At 32.3% G+C, this 19,041-nt stretch overlaps 3 protein-coding genes across 5 annotated transcripts; 2 read left to right on the forward strand and 1 right to left on the reverse strand.

Moving 5' to 3' along the window:
* The first annotated feature begins 870 nt into the window (after window positions 1-870).
* Window positions 871-5,601, forward strand: LOC144848796 (G-protein coupled receptor GRL101-like). The gene is made up of 7 exons (XM_078705728.1): window positions 871-997; window positions 1,434-1,505; window positions 1,816-1,887; window positions 2,243-2,314; window positions 2,990-3,064; window positions 3,696-3,767; window positions 4,315-5,601. Exon 7 carries the CDS (start codon window positions 4,430-4,432, stop codon window positions 5,345-5,347), a length of 918 nt encoding a protein of 305 aa, XP_078561854.1. The 5' UTR covers window positions 871-997; window positions 1,434-1,505; window positions 1,816-1,887; window positions 2,243-2,314; window positions 2,990-3,064; window positions 3,696-3,767; window positions 4,315-4,429; the 3' UTR covers window positions 5,348-5,601.
* Window positions 5,602-8,712: 3,111 nt separating this feature from the next.
* On the forward strand, window positions 8,713-13,585 carry LOC144847724 (glutathione S-transferase Yc-like). The gene is made up of 7 exons (XM_078704223.1): window positions 8,713-8,811; window positions 9,588-9,700; window positions 10,177-10,228; window positions 11,002-11,134; window positions 11,431-11,569; window positions 12,056-12,187; window positions 12,400-13,585. The coding sequence occupies exons 2-7, from the start codon at window positions 9,611-9,613 to the stop codon at window positions 12,517-12,519; spliced, it is 666 nt and encodes a 221-aa protein (XP_078560349.1). The 5' UTR covers window positions 8,713-8,811; window positions 9,588-9,610; the 3' UTR covers window positions 12,520-13,585.
* Window positions 13,586-14,032: 447 nt separating this feature from the next.
* LOC144847531 (TIP41-like protein) lies at window positions 14,033-19,027 on the reverse strand. 3 transcript variants are annotated; one of them, XM_078703935.1, is made up of 8 exons: window positions 18,998-19,027; window positions 18,356-18,527; window positions 17,589-17,768; window positions 16,799-16,898; window positions 16,309-16,443; window positions 15,799-15,894; window positions 15,499-15,699; window positions 14,033-15,422 (listed from the first exon to the last, which is right to left on the reverse strand). In XM_078703935.1, exons 2-7 carry the CDS (start codon window positions 18,517-18,519, stop codon window positions 15,517-15,519), a joined length of 858 nt encoding a protein of 285 aa, XP_078560061.1. In that variant the 5' UTR covers window positions 18,520-18,527; window positions 18,998-19,027; the 3' UTR covers window positions 14,033-15,422; window positions 15,499-15,516. The 3 variants fall into 3 exon arrangements, with proteins under 3 accessions (XP_078560061.1, XP_078560060.1, XP_078560059.1); XM_078703934.1 differs by lacking the exon at window positions 18,998-19,027 and adding an exon at window positions 18,942-18,970 and having other exon boundaries at window positions 14,036-15,699; XM_078703933.1 differs by having other exon boundaries at window positions 14,037-15,699.
* Window positions 19,028-19,041: the final 14 nt, after the last annotated feature.

Consider the following 19,041-nt stretch of genomic DNA (forward strand, 5'->3'; position numbering starts at 1 on the left):
TGGACTAATATGTACATTACGACTATTTACAGAAAAGGAATTTTAAAATCAACATTTTTTAAATTTATCAAATTATTTCAAATAATTTTAAAATCAACATTTTTAAAATGTATACACCATGATTGAATTATTTATTTTTGTAAGATATAACAATTGAAACTGAATCTGTATTACATATTAGATAATACATTTATTATATGGTTGCTAACAATTTGAATTTGGTGTAAAAATTTTGTTTTAAGATAATAAGTTATTAAAGTTATTTACCAAATTGTTATTTTAACATAGTATATTTTGACATACTAAAGTATACATTACACGCAGTCTAATGTATTTACTGTACTACAATTTAGTTAAATTAAAAATTGTATTTTACATTGTAGGACAGCTATAACAAAATATTTATTATATAATTTCATTATTATTATATTATAAGTTTAAACCCCTCTCCCAGATCATATTTAAATTATGTTATACAGTAAGTCAAAAGTAAATTTAATCTTGTACTGTAACAAATAATGTATAGCGTCTAATTCTCCGACAAAGGCTATTTTAAAGAAAAGTAACATAGATTTCAGTATTTAAAAATTGTTTTTAGAAAATAAAAAGGTTTTTAGAAGTTATCTATAGAAATAAAATGTTTTTCCTGTCTTCTTATGGAAATGTTTGAGATGATTTAAGATGTTACCAAGGAAAGTAATTCCACTCTTCCCTAATGGTACTTACCAATGCACTATATTGAATAAAAAGGACACACAGACTTTTACATGAGTGTCCTTTATGAGGTGTCCAATTACAAGTGGTGTCCACAGGAAGTTTCAACTGTAATATGGACCATTATCTGAATAAAGTCATAGGAAAAGTAAATCGGACACAATTTCTTGGATATTTTAATTTCTTATTTACTGTGTATTCTTTATTGTAGGAGGTTGGACAATAACCAAATAAGGAAATTGCCAGCAAAAGCATTTAATGGTTTGACAGCATTGACAGAACTGTGAGTATAATATCTTAACCAATTTATCCCAAATCACTACATTGTACAATAAACATGCATGACGGTTTATCATTTTATAATGTGATCTTGTAACAAAGTGTAATTGAATTTTAATGAGAGATGATGAACCTGGAGCCACTGATCGACTTTCTTGAAATCACACTTTTGTACTATAAAAGGGTTACTATCTCTAGCATAAAGGAAAACATTTACAGGGTGGGCAAGTAAAGCTTGAGACTAATTAGCGGAGTGGTTTTTTTGCCAACAAAGCTGTAAATGGAAGAATAACTTATAAAAACTTTAACCTGAAAACAAACAAAAATAAAAGTGGTAAATGTAGTGTTTATATTAAATCAATAGATAATTTGCAACTAACTTAATTAACTGCTCAAGCCCAAACTAGCAAGACCATAATGTGTATGATTTATCATTTAAGGTGGTTGGACGGTAACCAAATAAGTACATTGGAAGCCTATGCATTTTCTGGTTTGGAATCATTGACAGAACTGTGAGTATTTTTTCAATACTTTTACAAACTTCCTAATTTAAAAAAAAACTATATTTATTGTTGTTTTAGAACTATTCTAATTATTCCAGTTGATACTGTATGTCATAGACTGCCCTAACATTGCTGTAACACCGGTGCCAATCAATAGATTAGAGTAACAACATGAATTTATTATTGTTTATATACATGATTATTTGATTCAAAGATCTCTTTTGTCACTACATTTTTTTAATGAAAATTTACAATCATACAGTATCAAACAACTTGAATGCATATGATTTTACTTAATATGAATCATTTTATTTTGAAGGCGTTTGAATGGTCACAAAATCAGTACATTGCCAGCTAATGCATTTAATGGTTTGACAGCATTGACAACACTGTAAGTGTTTTATCTAGTTCATAATACTTTTATAATTTTCTTTTTTAATTATAAATTTTAAAAAAAATTTATTGAGAAAAAAGATAGACGCTGTTAATTTTACTCATTTGTTCTTGAGAATGGTTCCATGATGGTTCCGAAACGTTGATCTTTTTTGTCATTAATTTCTATCAAAATTATATTCACTGTTAAAGAATATTTAGGTAACCGGTTACAGGATTAATACTAGTGTCTTAATGGGATGTGTCTGGGAGTTTCAACTGTAGTACCATACTGTATTACCATATTAGGAAAAAAAATCAACCTTCTTGAATATTGTAATTTTATTATACTGTTCATTCTTTTTCCTTTGTAGGAGGTTGGATGGTAACCAAATCAGTACATTGCCAGCCAGAGCATTTAATGGTTTGTCAGCTTTGACAGACCTGTGAGTATATTTTACTTTTACAAACTTCCTAATTTCAAAAGAAACTTTATTGTTGTTTTAGAACTATTCTAATTATTCCAGTTGATACTGTATGTCATGGACTGCCCTAACATTGCTGTAACACCGGTGCCAATCAATAGATTAGAGTAACAACATGAATTATATTATTGTTTATATACATGATTATTTGATTCAAAGATCTCTTTTTTCACTACATTTTTTTTAATGAAAATTTACCATAATACTGTATCAAACAACTTGGATACTGTATATAATTTTCCTTACTATGAATTATTTTTCTGTATCAAACAACTATTTTATTTTGAAGACGTTTGAATGGTCACAAAATCAGTACATTGTCAGCTAATGCATTTAATGGTTTGAGAGCATTGACAACACTGAAGTGTTTTTTCTTGTTCACATACTTTTATATTTTAAATTAATTTTTAAATTACAGTAGAAGCCATATTATGGGGATACCTTCAAACCCAACAACGTTTTTATTGTTTTTGTAATGGGAAAAAATATTGTCCTCTTAGGGGTTGGCCATAGTATTAAAATATATATTGCCCCTCGTTTTGCGGAAAATGTCTCCTGTAAATCTTACTCATTATAGTATATTAATTGGAGCTAATTATATATTTTAATTTTTATTATTTATTTATCTTTAATCAGGAACTTAGAGAACAACGCTATAACTACCATAGATCCTGAGGCATTCTCTTCTTTTGCTTCATCACTTTTAATTTTGTAAGTTAACATTATGTAATATATAATTTGCATGTGGTTGCCTTCCTGAATGTCCATAACACAAAACTATGATGACCTGAATTGATTTGGTTTGTATCAGGATCAGGGGGAACATTCCCCTTTGACTGCCTCAATTGAATTATTCTTAACAATATTGGTGAGTGTGATTTACCACTAAATTCAATCATGTTCCCCATTCCGGATATCATGGATCCACACCTGAGAACACATCCATTACATGCTTATATTATCAGTGCAATGTGTAACTATTAAGCAATAGTGTTAGTTACCTTTACATGGTCATGTGACAAAACACCTTTCAAAGTACTGAACTAAAAACTAAAACTCTGTCTACACTATCAAACTAGTTCAAGGACAAAATGTGTGACGTACCCAAATATGGTAGTAATATGACATCATCGTGTCCATATGGGCACATCAAATTGTTTTCACATAAAGTTTGATAGTGTAGCTTTAACCTATTTTGTGTTGTTCACACACACAAATCTAAACTTATTATTCGTTCTGAACAGTATTGAAATATTAATATGTACAGCGTATATATTAAGTAATGAAGTAATTAAAAAGTGTGAAAACAAACTTATTGAGTTTGAATTTATTGTTTTTTTAGAAACTTAAAAGGCAACAAGTTACAGGTTTACAGGGACAGGACCTTTCATCAATTAATAAGCTTAAACAAATTGTAAGTAATGATTTATCAAAATTTAGGCAATCCAAGTAACTCCCTTGTAAAAATAAATTAATTGTTGAAAAAAATAAATTAAAAAATCTATAAAAAAAAATAAATAAAAATAGAAATAAAAGTATTTTACTAATCCCAAAACCATCTGTGAAAGACTGCCACCACACTGACTAGTTTACAATCAACATGATGATTGTGGAAACTTACGACGATAAAGATCTCTCTTGTTTTTCAAAATTTAATTTTGCATGTTTTTGAAATTCACAAATGTGCCACTAAATTTGTGCTTAAAGTCACATGAGCATTCTGTTAATCTAGTCGCAGTGTGGGACTGCTAAATAAAAGGGAGATACATAAACTTGAATTAGTTGCGGGTGGGTATTTCAAGATTGCAGGTGGGTGACTAAAAAATGTGCACAAATTTCAAAACTTAAGAATGTTGGTTGAGTATTTTGAAAAATTTCCCAAAATATAATAACATGTTCTTTTAAGATACAACAAAATAATAACTTAACACTTATTATGTTGCTATATTTGATTCTTTTAGGTACTCCGAATACTCTAGTCTCTGTTGCCTTGTGGGCGCCATCGATGTCTGCAAGCCTTCAGATGCATTTTCATCGTGTGAAGACTTGCTAAAAAATGAACGCCTCCGTGTGTTGATGATGATTATCGGGTTATCTTCGGTCATTGGGAATGTTGTTGTTATCGTTTCACGAAAATTTAAAAAAGATAATGATAATAACGATTTTAATAAGGCCCAAACCACACTCATTACTAATCTTGCCGTTTCTGACTTGCTGATGGCAGTCTACCTGATCATCATTGCGAGTGTGGATATACACTATCGTGGACGGTATGCCAGAGCTGCAAGGGATTGGAAGAGAAGTTTCCTTTGCAGCTTTGCAGGGGCTATTTCTACACTCTCTGGGCAGTTATCAGTGTTTACACTGGTGCTGCTGAGTGTGGATCGAGCTATTAACATTGTTAATCCATTTAGTACGAAACGCCTCAATCGTACAAAATGTCGAATCATTATCAGCTTCGGATGGCTATTCTGGATTGTGCTGAGTTTTCTTCCAGTAACAGCCAATAAATTAAACTTTGTCAATTTATCGTATTTTGGTGACAATTATTATGGAAAGGAAAGTGTGTGCCTTGCACTACCTTTAACCAGAAGTCGGTGGCCAGGTTGGGAGTATGCTGTTGCCATTTTTGTTGCCTTTAATGGCGTCGGCTTTTTAGTAATTGTACTTAGTTATCTGACAATTTTCTTGTCAGTGAAGAGATCGGGGGCCACTGTCAATAGTGAACAGAGGAGGAAAAAACAGTTGAAAATGGCTAGAAAAATTGGCTTGATAGTTTTCACTGATTTCTGTTGCTGGGCCCCGATTATAGTAATGGCAATTGGTTCCGAGACGGGTTGGATGACGATTCCTGATGAAATATATGTTTGGGCGGCGACATTTATCATCCCCATCAACTCCTCAGTCAATCCGTATCTTTACACAATTGCTTATATGTTTAAGTGCAAAGTGCGTCAACCAGCACCTGTACAGATTCCACTTAATACATTGTGATTTGGCTATGTATTGCATTCAATCTTTGATCAGAGAGTGTCAATTAACAACTCTCTGCTTTTATCTTGTTTTAATCATATTTTTATCTAATTTAAACTTGTAAACTTTTTACTAATATCATTTAAAAGCATTTAATTGATAACAATTATCTTAATTCTTGTACAATTCATATTTTTGTTTGTGCTAAAAAAGATTTAAGAATTTATATGTCAAGATTGTAGAATATTTAATTTTCAAGATTTCAGTATATTTATTTGCCCATTTAAATTATTCATCAATGTATTTTGGTAATGTTTTTATTAAAAGCAAAATGTATACGTTTTTAGAATATTTTGAAAGACTTGATTTGGTGTTTTAAAAAGGATAAGAAAAATGGCAGCCATTTTGAAGAATATTTTAAACCATCTTGGATTTTTAAAAGTCGAACAATTTATTTTTTCTTGCAAATTATAGGTTTTAATAACTATAGTTAGTTAAGTATTATATTATGATATTTGGCTATATATATATTTGGAGAAAACGGTCATTTTAGTTATATGCAGCAATTTTTCTACCTTTTCTCCATTTTTGATATGTTGTTCAGATGGGTCTTACTGTTAGGAAGTACAACAAAAATAAATTCTGTTCTAATTTAATTTGACCGGACTAAATTAGAACAGAATTTATTTTTGAATGGTTTTTCACACCTGCTTCAGTCTGTTGCAGCAAATTAAACTATGTCTCAATGTTTGATTATTTATGACATAAACGTGATATGCGCAGCCACATGTCTCGTGTAAATAAATCATGCATGGATAATTGTAATGGAATTATTTTACAATTACATAACTATAGCATACTAATTTTCTAGTGTTCTTTTATTCGTACAATATGCCTAATTTCTTTATATACTACTGTATTGTAATATTATCCAAACGCAATTTAAATTAGATAGTATTTCTATTAAAGATGTATTGTCCCCCTGAAAAATATTTTTTTTTGGTTGAATATGCCATTTTAATGTCACATAATAGTTATCCATTTTGACCAAAAATTGGATCGAAAAGAAATTTATTTATTTGAAAAAACTGTAATTTAAAGGAAAAAAAGTCAAATTGGCTGCCAGCCAATAGGTTTTTTGGTTGAATTTAACCATTTATTTTCTCATTTTATAAGTGAAAACGATGTCTTTTCCCAGTTTTTTTCTACTGAAGTGATTAACGTTATTAAAACTACAATTCAAAGTCTGATTTAATAAATCTTCATGTTTTTATGTTTTTGGGGGACAATACATCTTTAATTATAGTGCAAATATAGTGGTTATACAATTATATTTTTATGCACAGTAGTTAGGTCACGGAAGAGTTAAATTTCACTTTTCTCTGGTTAGGGTAATTTGTAAAATTATGTGAGGATTTGAATAGTGATATATTGAAATGAGCTATATTTAAATATTAAATACTGTAATAAGGAAAAAAACCTGAATCATGTTCAAATCAGATGTGAAATCATATATGGTTAAAATAAGAGCAGTTCCCAATATCATAATTAGCTTGTTGTGTTGTATTTGTTAATTGAACATTTCTTCTATTTTGGTACTGTAGTAATTATACATTTCTAAGGCTGTGTTGCCGCAGTCAAAAATTAACCGATAATTAACCATAAACTGCCTGTGGAAACAGGGTTTAACAGATTCCACTCGAGAAAAATTAAGCGATAATGATCTCATTCAAATCAGGTAATTATCGGATAAATGCGATCATTTTTAACCTTTGACCTGGAGGACAAATTTCTGCGCTGTGATTGGGCATCTGGTTGTTTTGTTAATAACTGATCATGCGCACTTTATTGGTTAAAAAAATTTTAGATTTAGTTTTGGCTGCTGCATAATATTCATTAAAGTAAGAATATTTAATGAATTGGTAGTGACACATGATAGGTTTTTCATTATACTGCAACACCATGTCAATAAAGATAATACATTTACACATTGTATTGTGATAATTTGAGAGTAATGTGTTTTTCGAAGACCAACACGGGAAGCATTATTTTTTTTCCTATTAGATTAAGGCAGAAATCATGAATAATTCATGTACCTAATTATTTCTATGATAAAGAATTACAAGATAGCGGACCTACCTCCTAAATATTACTTAACCTATCCCTCTAAATAATCTCTCTCAACTATTAAAAAATATACGGATGATGTTGATGAGCACCGAACCCAAAGCACTAGATCATTAGTATGAGGCCTGTGCCTATCGACCAACTGTTTTACATTGCAAAAGGTATCTGATCTCTTAACTATGCAAAATAGTGACCCTTTATGATGTCATGATTATTATCATGAATTATTAATAATTTCTGCCATTAGCCTCATACTATAGAAGAAAAAATAATGCAGAAGGGACACTATTTCTAGGCCTAAACACTCGGAAAAGCTGTGCTCCAATTTTGGATGTGTGTAATTAGTAAATAAACAGCACGCACTCAGTATAAGAAGAGATTGACTTTTGAAAACGGATGATATCAACATTTTTACAAAAAGCTGAACGTTCATTAGTATACTGTTCATTATTATCATTATCACTTTTCCGGCACGTGATTGGCAATTACAATGCAAAGATCACTAACAGCGTTTCATAGTTCAGAAGAATGAGCAAACCGCGGTTTCCCCTGCAACAGTAATGTTCTCCATGCGGTAGGGCGCCGCATACGTCAGGATGCATATAACTTTTTGTGACGGTCACTACTCCCAAGATCTAAGTCTGGACCAACGTAGGGTTTTCATGATAAAAAATATTATCAACTATATTCTAACATTATGTTAAATGCTATTTCGATATTTAATTATTCGTGATATGCAAATTAATTATTAAAATCTACCGAGGTACGAAATACAGTTCGCGTCAGCTACCGGACGCGCGCGTACCTTGTTAATTGTTGAGCGTTTTCACACGGGTAGTTTAAGATTATTTCAATATTTAACTTGTTTCTGGTTAAAAAAAAATATTTAATTTAACATTGTATCCAATTATTCACATGTATTTTATAGTAATTTATATCATAACAACATTACTTGATTTAACAGGTGTAGATTAGTTCGCGGCAATGGCAAAGAATAGGCCATGCTGAGTAACGCATGGTTATGTTTGTTGTTGCTAAACCTTTCTTTTTGAACTAATTTAGGTGGTAAAATAATTTTTTCTAGAAGTGAATGTACAATAGTTTGTTACTAAATATTTTCTATGAAATGCTATATAATTGAAAAATATATTATTATAATTCTGCGACATGTATATCATCAATTTAAATCAAGTCTTCTCTAGTATGTATACATCCGCTCGTGTGAGGGCGGGTATCCATGCACGGTTGAAAGTGATACAAATTTCCAATGCAAAACTCGAATACTGCTCATTCTTTTGATATTCTTTGGTTTTTGTACAGTTTTTTTACAGAAGTTTTGCTCCGTTTCTGCGTGTGAGGTGGGAGATTGCACTTTCCGCGGCTTGGACCACATCTAATAATTACCTAGGCTAGGCCATATACATAGGCATACTTACTATTATTGCTTATGTTTGGTAGCCTAGTAATAAAGTAGTAGTAGACACAGGTTCCAAGGCTAGAGAAGCCTACTACTAGTACTAGGACTAGGCCCCTAGTAGAAGGTCCAGCTAGGGCCGCGCCTAAAAAAGATAGGGCCTACTACTACTAGGGCCTAGCTAGGCCGGATGAATCGATATCTCCCTGGATATTCCTTTACTTTTTAGGCTAGCCTTGATCCTAATACAAGGCAGGCCCGGTATGGATAGGTCTAGGGCTGTATGTTATAAAATGATATCAAGTACATGTGTTGTCATGCTAAAGTTAACTTATATAAGCCCCCTATATGTTTTTTATTTTCAGTTTTTTTACAATCAGTTTATACTGTATTATTGTAACCTATCACAGAGGGCGGTCTTCAGTTTTGGAATAAAAATAAACCTAAAAACTCTCAAAATTTATGTGACAAAAAAGTGTGATGTGTAGTAAAAACATGGTAGTAAAAATATAAATTTTATTGAACATACGCCTTTAAATCAGCGGCACACGTTCACAGTAATAAATTATATAATGTTAGAATGTAAATAAATACTGTAACTAAACTAAAAAAACTACAAAATGGCCTATTCAAAGTCTGATTTTATTAATCTTCATTTTTCAGCGACAATACATGAAAAAAATGTCTGTAATATATTTAAACTAATATCAAACTTTTTAGGAATTGATTGCGTGCTGCTAAATATGACTAGTCAAATTATTAAACTAACATATGTGAATGGGCGTGGCTTGGCAGAAAGTGGCAGAATGATTATGGCTGCTGCTGGTGTTGAGGTAAATATTTTGATTTCAAAGTTAACTACTAAACCTCTTAATGTTCAAATTTAGGTAACCACATATAGCATAGGGCAACAAGCCCGGGTAGCCAGGAAGGGCATAATTAAAATGTTAAAATTCCCATACTTTTAAATACGATAATTATCCAGCCAGTTGCTGATGCTCCAAAATACTGTTACCTACAAATACATAATAAGCTTCAAACGTGTTTCTGCTGGTTATAAGTTTATATCAAATTGAATTGTTTATATCTAGTTCAAGCAGTTCAAACAAGCCCTGTGTGAACTTTAACAGGCTGACCCTCCACAATAAATGCATATCTATATTCAATAAAACTATACAATCTGAAAACTGTACTACTAATCTATATCCAAAGACTAGGGATATTTATAGATAAATTATTAAAATTGAATTTATTGTTATTATTAATTTTACACTATTACAATTTTAATACACTTAATTTATACGTACAGTGGGAAGAAAGGCACCTTGCAGACAAGTCAGAAATTGAACAATTAAGAAAAGGTTAGTTATTAAACATACCAAACTTTCAATTAATTTCAAGTTGAACCAGGATTTATAAGACATAGTGTATTTAAAGATGTATTGTCCCCCTGAAAAATGAATTCTTAAAAATTTTTTTTTTGAATGTGCCATTTTAATGTCACCAATTAGTTATCCACTTTGACCAAAAATTGGATCGAAAAAAAAAGTATTTACCAAAAAAAATGTAGTTTAGAGCAAAAAAATTGTCAAATTGGCTGCCGGCCAATGGGTTTTTGGTTGAATTTAACCATTTATTTTGTAATTTTATAAGTGAAAACATTAACTTTATTAAAGCTACAAAATAATCTATTCAAAGTCTGATTTTATTAATCTTTATTGTTCATGTTTTTGGGGGACAATACATCTTTAAAGTAAACCAAAGCGTGTAATTATAGATGTTTTTTGTTGTCACATTATATTTATACTCTGATGTAGCCACAAGAAATAAAGTGGTACGGTTTTCGAAAGAAAAGGGAATCTCTGTGCAGGCCACTTTGTTAAAAAGCCTCTGAAAAAGTGGTCAGGTTGAAACCTTACCAACTTTACTTGGCTACAGCCCTGTTATAGCGCATAGCATATGAAAATGTTAAAATTTGACGAGCTGGCCGTTGAATAGAACAATTGAATATAACTTTCATTATTATTACCAATGTCACATGATATGAAATCAAGAATGGCAGGATATGCATAGGTTTGTTACGTTACTTATTGCTGGTGATGGCATGTCTGACATTTGGTGTGTTTTCTTTTAGATGGAGTGCTCATGTTTGAACAGATTCCATTGTTGCAGATCGACGGATTGAATTTAGTACAGTCCAGTGCTATCAATCTGTATTTAGCTAATAAGTATAACTTGGCAGGGAAAACAGCTGCAGAGAAGGCAACGTAGGTGGAAGAGTGGACGCATAGCTAACAAATACATTTAGGAACATTTAACCCACTGTTCTACAAACTACAATTGCATAATAAAATCTTCAAAATATTCCTCTTAAGCTCTGTCTACACTATTAAACTAGTTTGACAGAAAATAGTGTGATGTTCAAACATGGTAGTGATGTGTCATGTCCATATATGGGCACATTACATTTTTTTGTCACATAAAGTTTGATAGTGTAGACAGAGCTTAAGAATGCTACACATGTAATGCTAAACAAATATATTATTCAGTATTCAATTTACAGGGTAAATATGGTCCTAGAAGGGGCTAAGGATTTTGGTGTGTATGGCACTATTCCATTCTATCCTAAAGAATCTCAAGAGAAAGTGCTAAATGAAAACAAGAAGAAAGCCGAGAATAGATATTTACCAGCTTTTGAGAAGGTATCAAGTCATTACAAAATAAATATGAATAATTAATGAATTCAGATATCTGTTGATATAAGTTTGCGGTACACCACGTATATTAGTTCCGAAAAGAACTGTTGAGTTTCAGATATCACTACTTGACTTAATGTGATGGCCTGTTTTATCATTCATTATTCGGTAACTAATACTTTAAAAAAAAAGAAAATAAACTTATCTTTACTAAAAATACTAATATTTACAGTAGTGGAAAAAACCTAATATCTACTACATACATTGCTAACAATTAAATATTTAGTGGACTAAAATATGTCAGTACATTAATAAAATGATTAAGGGAGAATAAATGTTAACACACTGCCAATTTCTATTCAGGGGGCATTTGTCCTTTATTGGGTCCCATTGTTCCCTTTCTACCTTCCTTTCCTTCTAGTAATAATAATTACTGTACCTTTGTAAAATGAAATTCCACAAACATATCACATTAGATTATATTTTTTTCAGGTATTAGCAGACAACAATTCAGGTTACTTCGTTGGTGATAGCTTAACTGCAGCCGATATTGTTGTTTTTGAAAAACTTCTTCCAATGGACGAGTATTTGCCAGACCTGATTCCTGCATATCCTAAACTGCATGTACAGTATATTAGTCAGTTTTATATAACACCTAAATAAATTCCTGTCATTTGATTGGACGATTGTGGGTCACATGGCGTGCAATAGTACGCACTATTAAACTATCGTTTAATAGTACTTTTTAAACATTTTTGTGTACGAAAAAAAATAAACAATTTCTGCATAATGGATGTATAATGCATTTTTTTAAATACATTCTTATTGTTTCACAGATATTTTTTGATAAAATGAAGAACAACCCAAACCTGTCGGCATATTTAAGCAGTAACAAACGCTTTCCGCAGCCAGATGACGCTTACGTTGCCGGGGTACTCAAAATTCTCTACACATAGTCATGTGATAGGAATAAATGGTGATTTCAGCTTTTGGTTACACTAGACATGCTTAAGCTGGCTGACTAAATTGCGTACATGAAAATTTTAAAAGTAGAGTACATACTACTAGTATCTATCTATCAACTTGATTTATATAATTATCTAATAAAGGAAAGCTCCTTCATCACAGTATTAAATATTACAGTACTAATTTTTTTCATAAAAATATACTGTGTATGCTACATGATTTTATTTTATGAAGGGTTATGTAAATTACTGTACTTGATTTAACTAGAATAAACTTGATTTTATATAATTATCTAATAAAGGAAAGCTCCCTCACAGTATTAAGTATTACAGTACTCATTTTTTTCATCAAAATATACTATGAATGCTGCATGATTTATTTTATGAGGGGTTATGTAATTACTGTACTTGATTTAACTAGAATAAATATATATATATTCTTTACCTGATGTGTTTATATATATAATATACAAGAAGTGGATTCTATTTAAATGATGATATCATAGTATCCGACTGTATCTGTCACCACCAATTAATTTAAACCGGTATTCAATGTTGAAAAGCTTATAAACTATATTTTCAAATTACTGGAAGAACATTAGTAAAGCATGGTTCCCACTAGAACGCAACGTAACAACGTGGTTCCCACTAGAACACAACGTAGTGACGCAAAGTGCTGTATTGCATAATCACAAGTGGGAACCAACGATGCAACAGGGCTGGAATAAAAGGTTAATATATATAAATGATGACATTATTATTATATATATTAAATTATTTTGATTTGATGATATAATTAAATGCTAGTTAACTTACAGGAGACATGTCATCTGTGAAGTCCAATTGAATATACATTCCACTGTTCTGTTAAGATATGCTACGAAACCAAGTAGCCTACCACTAACCTGCCATACTGTATAGTCACTGAAATTTGAAAAAAAGATTGAAATAAAGAAGCTGTATATCATAAAAAAAGTATTAATCAACTACTATTAATAGCAATGATTTGGTTTATTATTCAATATAATCATGGCATTAAAATATTTTTTCTATTGCATTAATATTTTCCATCTTTCTTTCTCTGTGTTACCCCCCAAGTTCATGAAAAAATATTATTATATAAATTACCTCTAAACCTGCAATATATTGCTTTAACGTCGGGGTTAGTTTGTTGCAGCTTTCAACTGATTAATAAATAAAGTACTGGGCCATAGCCTCGAGAAATAAAGTGGTGCGGTGATGGCGCGAAAGGGGGAACAATCTCTGTCCAGGCCACAGGGTTGTCGAAGGCCTTTGAGAAAAAGTGGTCAGGTTGAAACCATACCAACCATACTGGTGGCTACGGCCCTGCAGTAGGTTGACGTTTATGACGTTTCAACCATTTAAATGAGTACGGGAATAAATGCAACACTATATTGAGGAGCTTAGGGGGTCAAAGTCAAATTGAATGATATAGCAAGTTTTGTAAAAATATGGCAAACTGACATGAGTTATAAAAACAAAGGTTATTGCAAAAAAAGTTGAACATTTATCACGACAGTCTAGATCTAGCACTTTTTAATACAATCTCACAAAATGTATTCAATTTATTTACATTATTAGTAATATTTTACATTCTGGGATATCTATTCCTTGATCCATTTCATTTTTTTCCTTATTTTTTTTTTTATTTCATACTTATCCAGCAGGTAGTAACTCGCCAATTACAGGATGGATAAACTATTTTATAATTTACCGTGCTTATAAACTAAGTCTCATTTGAGGGAGTGGAGTTGAAAGCAAATTACACTAGGTTAGGATTGAACCTGGACCTTTTTCTCCATTACGAATACCTGCACAAATATTATCGAAATAGATATTACAATTTTGTTGATAATAATCATAATTAAATGTAATATCTAAAAATTGAAATAAAATATCGACTTCCTTATGACTTTAAAAAGCAGAATAATATTCCAATAATTTTGTAATAATGTATACATCAGCCTAGCACCTGATGATTGATGAGTGAATTTTAACTTTAGAGTCATTTATTTATTTATGTAGAAATCTTATAATTCTAGTGTATAACAAAATGTTAATCTTTTATTAAATGTCATTTATTCAAATTAAAGTCATTACGAGGCAGACTTTCTTTCATAAAATACGAACGTAGAAAGTCTGAATATGAGGAGCACTAATTGACCAATTAATCCGATACTTAATCATTTAGATTACGTCACGCAAGAAATGGTGAAGTCAGCTAAACTGGTGGTAGTCACTGTGTTGTGCACTGAACCATGAAAGACAACAGGTTTTCATTGGTCCATGGTTCAACTGGCAGGTTGGAATACACATAGATACCGCATAGATAGATTTCAGATGAGACGTTAAGCTGTTGGTCCTGTGTGCAACATGGCTTATGTGTACGTTAAAGAACGCAGTACAACGAGAGTAGGGGATCTGTGTACTGCCCAATTCACCAGCAGAAGAACCCCACCTGAAACAAGTCTAAAGACTTAGTAGTGGGTTATCCTTGGTGTAGAAAACCTCAATCAATATAAAATATCTGCTACACTGTTTTTGATTGGTGGAAACTCTAGCTTCCAAGTGACCTTTTTTGTGATGTCTGATCATGAAATATCTGCTACACTGTTTCTGATTGGTGGAAACTCTAGCTTCCGAGTGACCTCTTTTGTGATGTCTGATCATGAAATATCTGCTACACTGTTTCTGATTGGTGGAAAGTCTAGCTTCTGAGTGACCTCTTTTGTTATGTCTGATCATGAAATATCTGCTACACTGTTTGTGATTGGTGGAAAGCCTAGCTTCTGAGTGACCTCCTTTGTGATGTCTCATCATGAAATATCTGCTACACTCTTTGTGATTAGTGGAAAGTCTAGCTTCTGAGTGACCTCTTTTGTGATGTCTGATCATGAAATATCTGCTACACTGTTTTTGATTGGTGGAAACTCTTAGCTTCTCGGTGACCTCTTTTGTTATGTCTGATCATGAAATATCTGCTACACTGTTTGTGACTTGTGGGAAATCTAGCTTCTCGGTGACCTCTTTTGTAATGTCTAAATGATGGTGAATTTGATTGGCATCGGTTAAGACTGACGGCGAGACTTTCAGGTCACTGATTTTCTTCTCACGACTTGTGTACTCACGAATCATGTAATTTTTATCCGCCTAGAATTCAAATAGAAAGAGTTATAAATCAAAAGCAAATGTTAACAGATGGAGAAAATGAGTAACATGTTGTAGATTCACAAATTTCTCAAAACCTACCTCATGGTAAACACGTGTATCGTTGATTCTAATTAAGACACCATCGACCCGAAGATAAAATCTTAATAAAACAAAGAAACTACTTTGCATAACTCTCTGAAACAAAGCAAATAATAGTAGCACTGTTACAAAACACAAGGGAAGCAAAATGTGGGGTGTCAATTTGACAATTCTACAAAGTTAAAGGATTCGAAAGCAAGTGTATTATACATAAAGCATCGTCTACACTATCAAACTTTATGTGACAAAAAAATTTGATGTGCCCATATATGGACATGATGATGGCATGTCAGTACCATATTTGGGCATATCACTACCATACTTGGGTACATTACACTTTTTTTGTCAAACTAGTTTGATAGTGTAGACAGAGCTTACGACTAAATGGTAATCTGGTGTTACCAATGAGCTTATATAGATTGGCTAGAGGGTGGACTCCTGACAGGTAAGTGATAACACTGGAGTCCACCCTCTCGCCAATAGTCTAAAACCTCATTGGGTTTTACTTACAAGTTTAGCAGTTAACATTGCACAACCATTATCTGCCAGTTCATCTTCAAACAATACAATTTCTTCAAAAAAATAAATCTTCTCTCTGACTTTTAACTTTTCTACGTCTATTTTAAGATCTGTAGGATTTATTATCTGTGAGAAAGTAAAAGATATTTGATTTTTTTTAAGGCAACAAACGCTCGATTTATAAATACATTTGTTGATAAAATAAACTGCTAAATTTATGCATTATTGGGATGTGTTTTTGTATACAATCGAGAGAAATTGCACATTTTAGCGCGAGACGGGGAATTACTCAAAATCTTCTGCAATATTGATCTACTGAACCTCCTAAAACATTATTCTTTTTCTTATTAATTAACAATATTCAGTGTGTTTGATTAGGTTTGACAAGGTTTCATGAAATGCATGTATAGTGGCTCACAATATTGTGATGATCAACAATGACTAAAGAAGGTTTGAGAAAATGCATTTAAGCTAGTCTTACTTGTATTTTTGATATAGATTCTAGACATGTCCCTTGATAATCTGTTGTGTAAGTCCAATCAAATGGTTTTACTACTTCTTTGATAAAATCACTTGTTTTCCTAAAGACATTCAGAAAATACAAATAATTATAAGTAATAGTATTAATAATAATTCAAGGTACGGTACTGTATAAAAAAATGTAGATATTTTATTTGTCTTCAGTTCAACTACAAAACTAGAAAGTGCATGGTGGCCAAATGATCAACACAGTGCAAGACAATCCCGAACATTGTATGACACATGTGTATTGTATGTCATACAGAACTGACAGTTTCATGTTTATAATGCAAGTACAGAAATAAATGTGGCGCTCCGCTGTTTGGTGGCAGCACTCGACACGAAGGGGAGACGATATGGTTTAATAGGAGTGGTGGTTATGATGCTTGGTTACCACTCTAAGGGTCCTGGGTTCAAGTCCTGTCACATGTCAGGATTTTTTGTAAGGACAAAATTACAACTCCACTCCCAAAGTAATATATTGCATCTTGTGTATGTTTGTCTTGTGAACCTCTGAGAATCCCTAATGATCAGCAATTGCTGGATGGATCACCCTCATTAAATATGGTAAAAAAAAAAAAAAAAAGCTGTGGTATGTGTCATCTACATGTGCAATTCAGCCTAGTAGGCTGCAAGTCGCAGGTTATTTCCTATTTACACGCTTCCCATTAAGCAATATCTTTCAAATAAAGAATACATTAAAATTATATAAACTTTTCTACAGTGCTTATAAGGTAGTTTAAGGAATTTACCTAGCCTCTTGCCAAGCCTTGGCTGCCGCAACTTGCAGTAGATCGTGGTGAGCATCTACCCGTTTCAAAGCCTCTAGAGCTGTGAACTCCAAGCCAAAGCCTGCTTGATGCTCAACTCTTAACACATTGTCACCAAATACCATTTCAGGAAGCTGGGGAAGCTCTAGTGAACGTTGGTACCTAAATAAAGTAGTACAGTATTACTGTACTTCTCTTTCAGACATTTTCTCCACTCCATTACACACACATAGTACATTAGTATAAATATTAAAAGAAATATTGGCACTAATGCATTTTACCTTAACACTAATACTAACAATAAACTACATGTAAAGTTGAGACAAGCAAATGTATGAGATTTCCAAAAAGTGGGAGCAATATTGAGTGAAGAGAGACATTGGGGATGGGGATGGTAACTTTTCTGAAAAAATGTCCCCCACCCCTTAACACAGGTTACGGTGGGTCATCGTCACCAAGGGGTCATGTGTTTTGATTCCATCCATCCCGACATACAGTAGAAAATAACAAGATAAACATATTGAGGATAATGTTATACCGTAGTATTAGTATCACATTATTATTTCTTTAGCAAATATTCTATTGTACCTAAACATGACCCAATAAATATATAAGTTCTCTGTAAAGAAATGAATTAGGTTTTAAGCATTATGTGTGAGGGTGTGAAAAGAGGACTGAAATATCTGATTCTCGCACCGAAAGTATGGTAAGTATGAACACAAAGCAAAATGCACAAAGTTAATCTTAACCTGCAGACAACACAAGGTGTTTGATTCGAGTCATTTTCTGTTGTACACTGCTGTGGGCTTTGACAGTGTGACTTCAATATATGACCTTTGACACTTGTTATTGTCCAGGGACCAAATGCAAATGTTTCAGTCTTTTTTGATGCCTTGGCCTTAGGTTCCGTCATACTGTAATCTGAAATTAGATTTAAAAAGCATTGAATTAATCTTATTCAAAATGTATGCAGAAAGAGTATGCACTAGGCCTAGGCTAGTTACTAGTAGTATTAGGCTTAGCTAAGCTAGTTAGTACTTGGGCTCGTACTCGTAGTAGTATGCCTAGCTAACAAGTTTATGAGGTGGAGGCTTGACCCTCCTTGCTTGGCCTCCTGCATGATGTTGATCTTGAAAAGTCACTCTCTTATGTCTGATCTGCTGGCTACTACTACTACTACTACTACTAGCCTAGGCCCTCCTAGGGCTAGGCCTAGCCTAGAAAGTAGAAGGTTTAGAATAGAACCTAGGCCTAGACAAGAGTAATTAAGCTTTAATTGGGTATTCGTATGACTAATCTTAGTTTAGGCCTAGACTAACTGTATTTAATTTGTACCTAGAGTCCTATGTTCAACGATAGAAAGGTCTTTTTTGATTAAAAAATAAACTTACTCAATTGAATTGCTTGCTCGCTTGACTCGATCCGAATCAAAATT

Source organism: Antedon bifida, chromosome 7 (assembly GCF_963402885.1).
Source record: "Antedon bifida chromosome 7, ecAntBifi1.1, whole genome shotgun sequence".
NCBI classification, from domain to species: Eukaryota; Metazoa; Echinodermata; class Crinoidea; order Comatulida; family Antedonidae; genus Antedon; species Antedon bifida.

What these genes read in the sequence shown, in the direction of transcription:
- LOC144848796 (XM_078705728.1), top strand. Translation starts at nt 4,430, where the DNA reads ATGATGATTATCGGGTTATCTTCGGTCATTGGGAATGTTGTTGTTATC.
- LOC144847531 (XM_078703935.1), bottom strand. Translation starts at nt 18,519, where the DNA reads ATGACGGAACCTAAGGCCAAGGCATCAAAAAAGACTGAAACATTTGCA. An exon ending in AATCTATATCAAAAATACAA is followed by an intron (nt 16,444 to 16,798) that starts GTAAGACTAGCT and finishes ACTTTCTCACAG; the next exon opens with ATAATAAATCCTACAGATCT. An exon ending in CAATGTTAACTGCTAAACTT is followed by an intron (nt 15,895 to 16,308) that starts GTAAGTAAAACC and finishes GCTTTGTTTCAG; the next exon opens with AGAGTTATGCAAAGTAGTTT.
- LOC144847724 (XM_078704223.1), top strand. Translation starts at nt 9,611, where the DNA reads ATGACTAGTCAAATTATTAAACTAACATATGTGAATGGGCGTGGCTTG. An exon ending in TGGCTGCTGCTGGTGTTGAG is followed by an intron (nt 9,701 to 10,176) that starts GTAAATATTTTG and finishes TTATACGTACAG; the next exon opens with TGGGAAGAAAGGCACCTTGC. An exon ending in CTGCATATCCTAAACTGCAT is followed by an intron (nt 12,188 to 12,399) that starts GTACAGTATATT and finishes ATTGTTTCACAG; the next exon opens with ATATTTTTTGATAAAATGAA.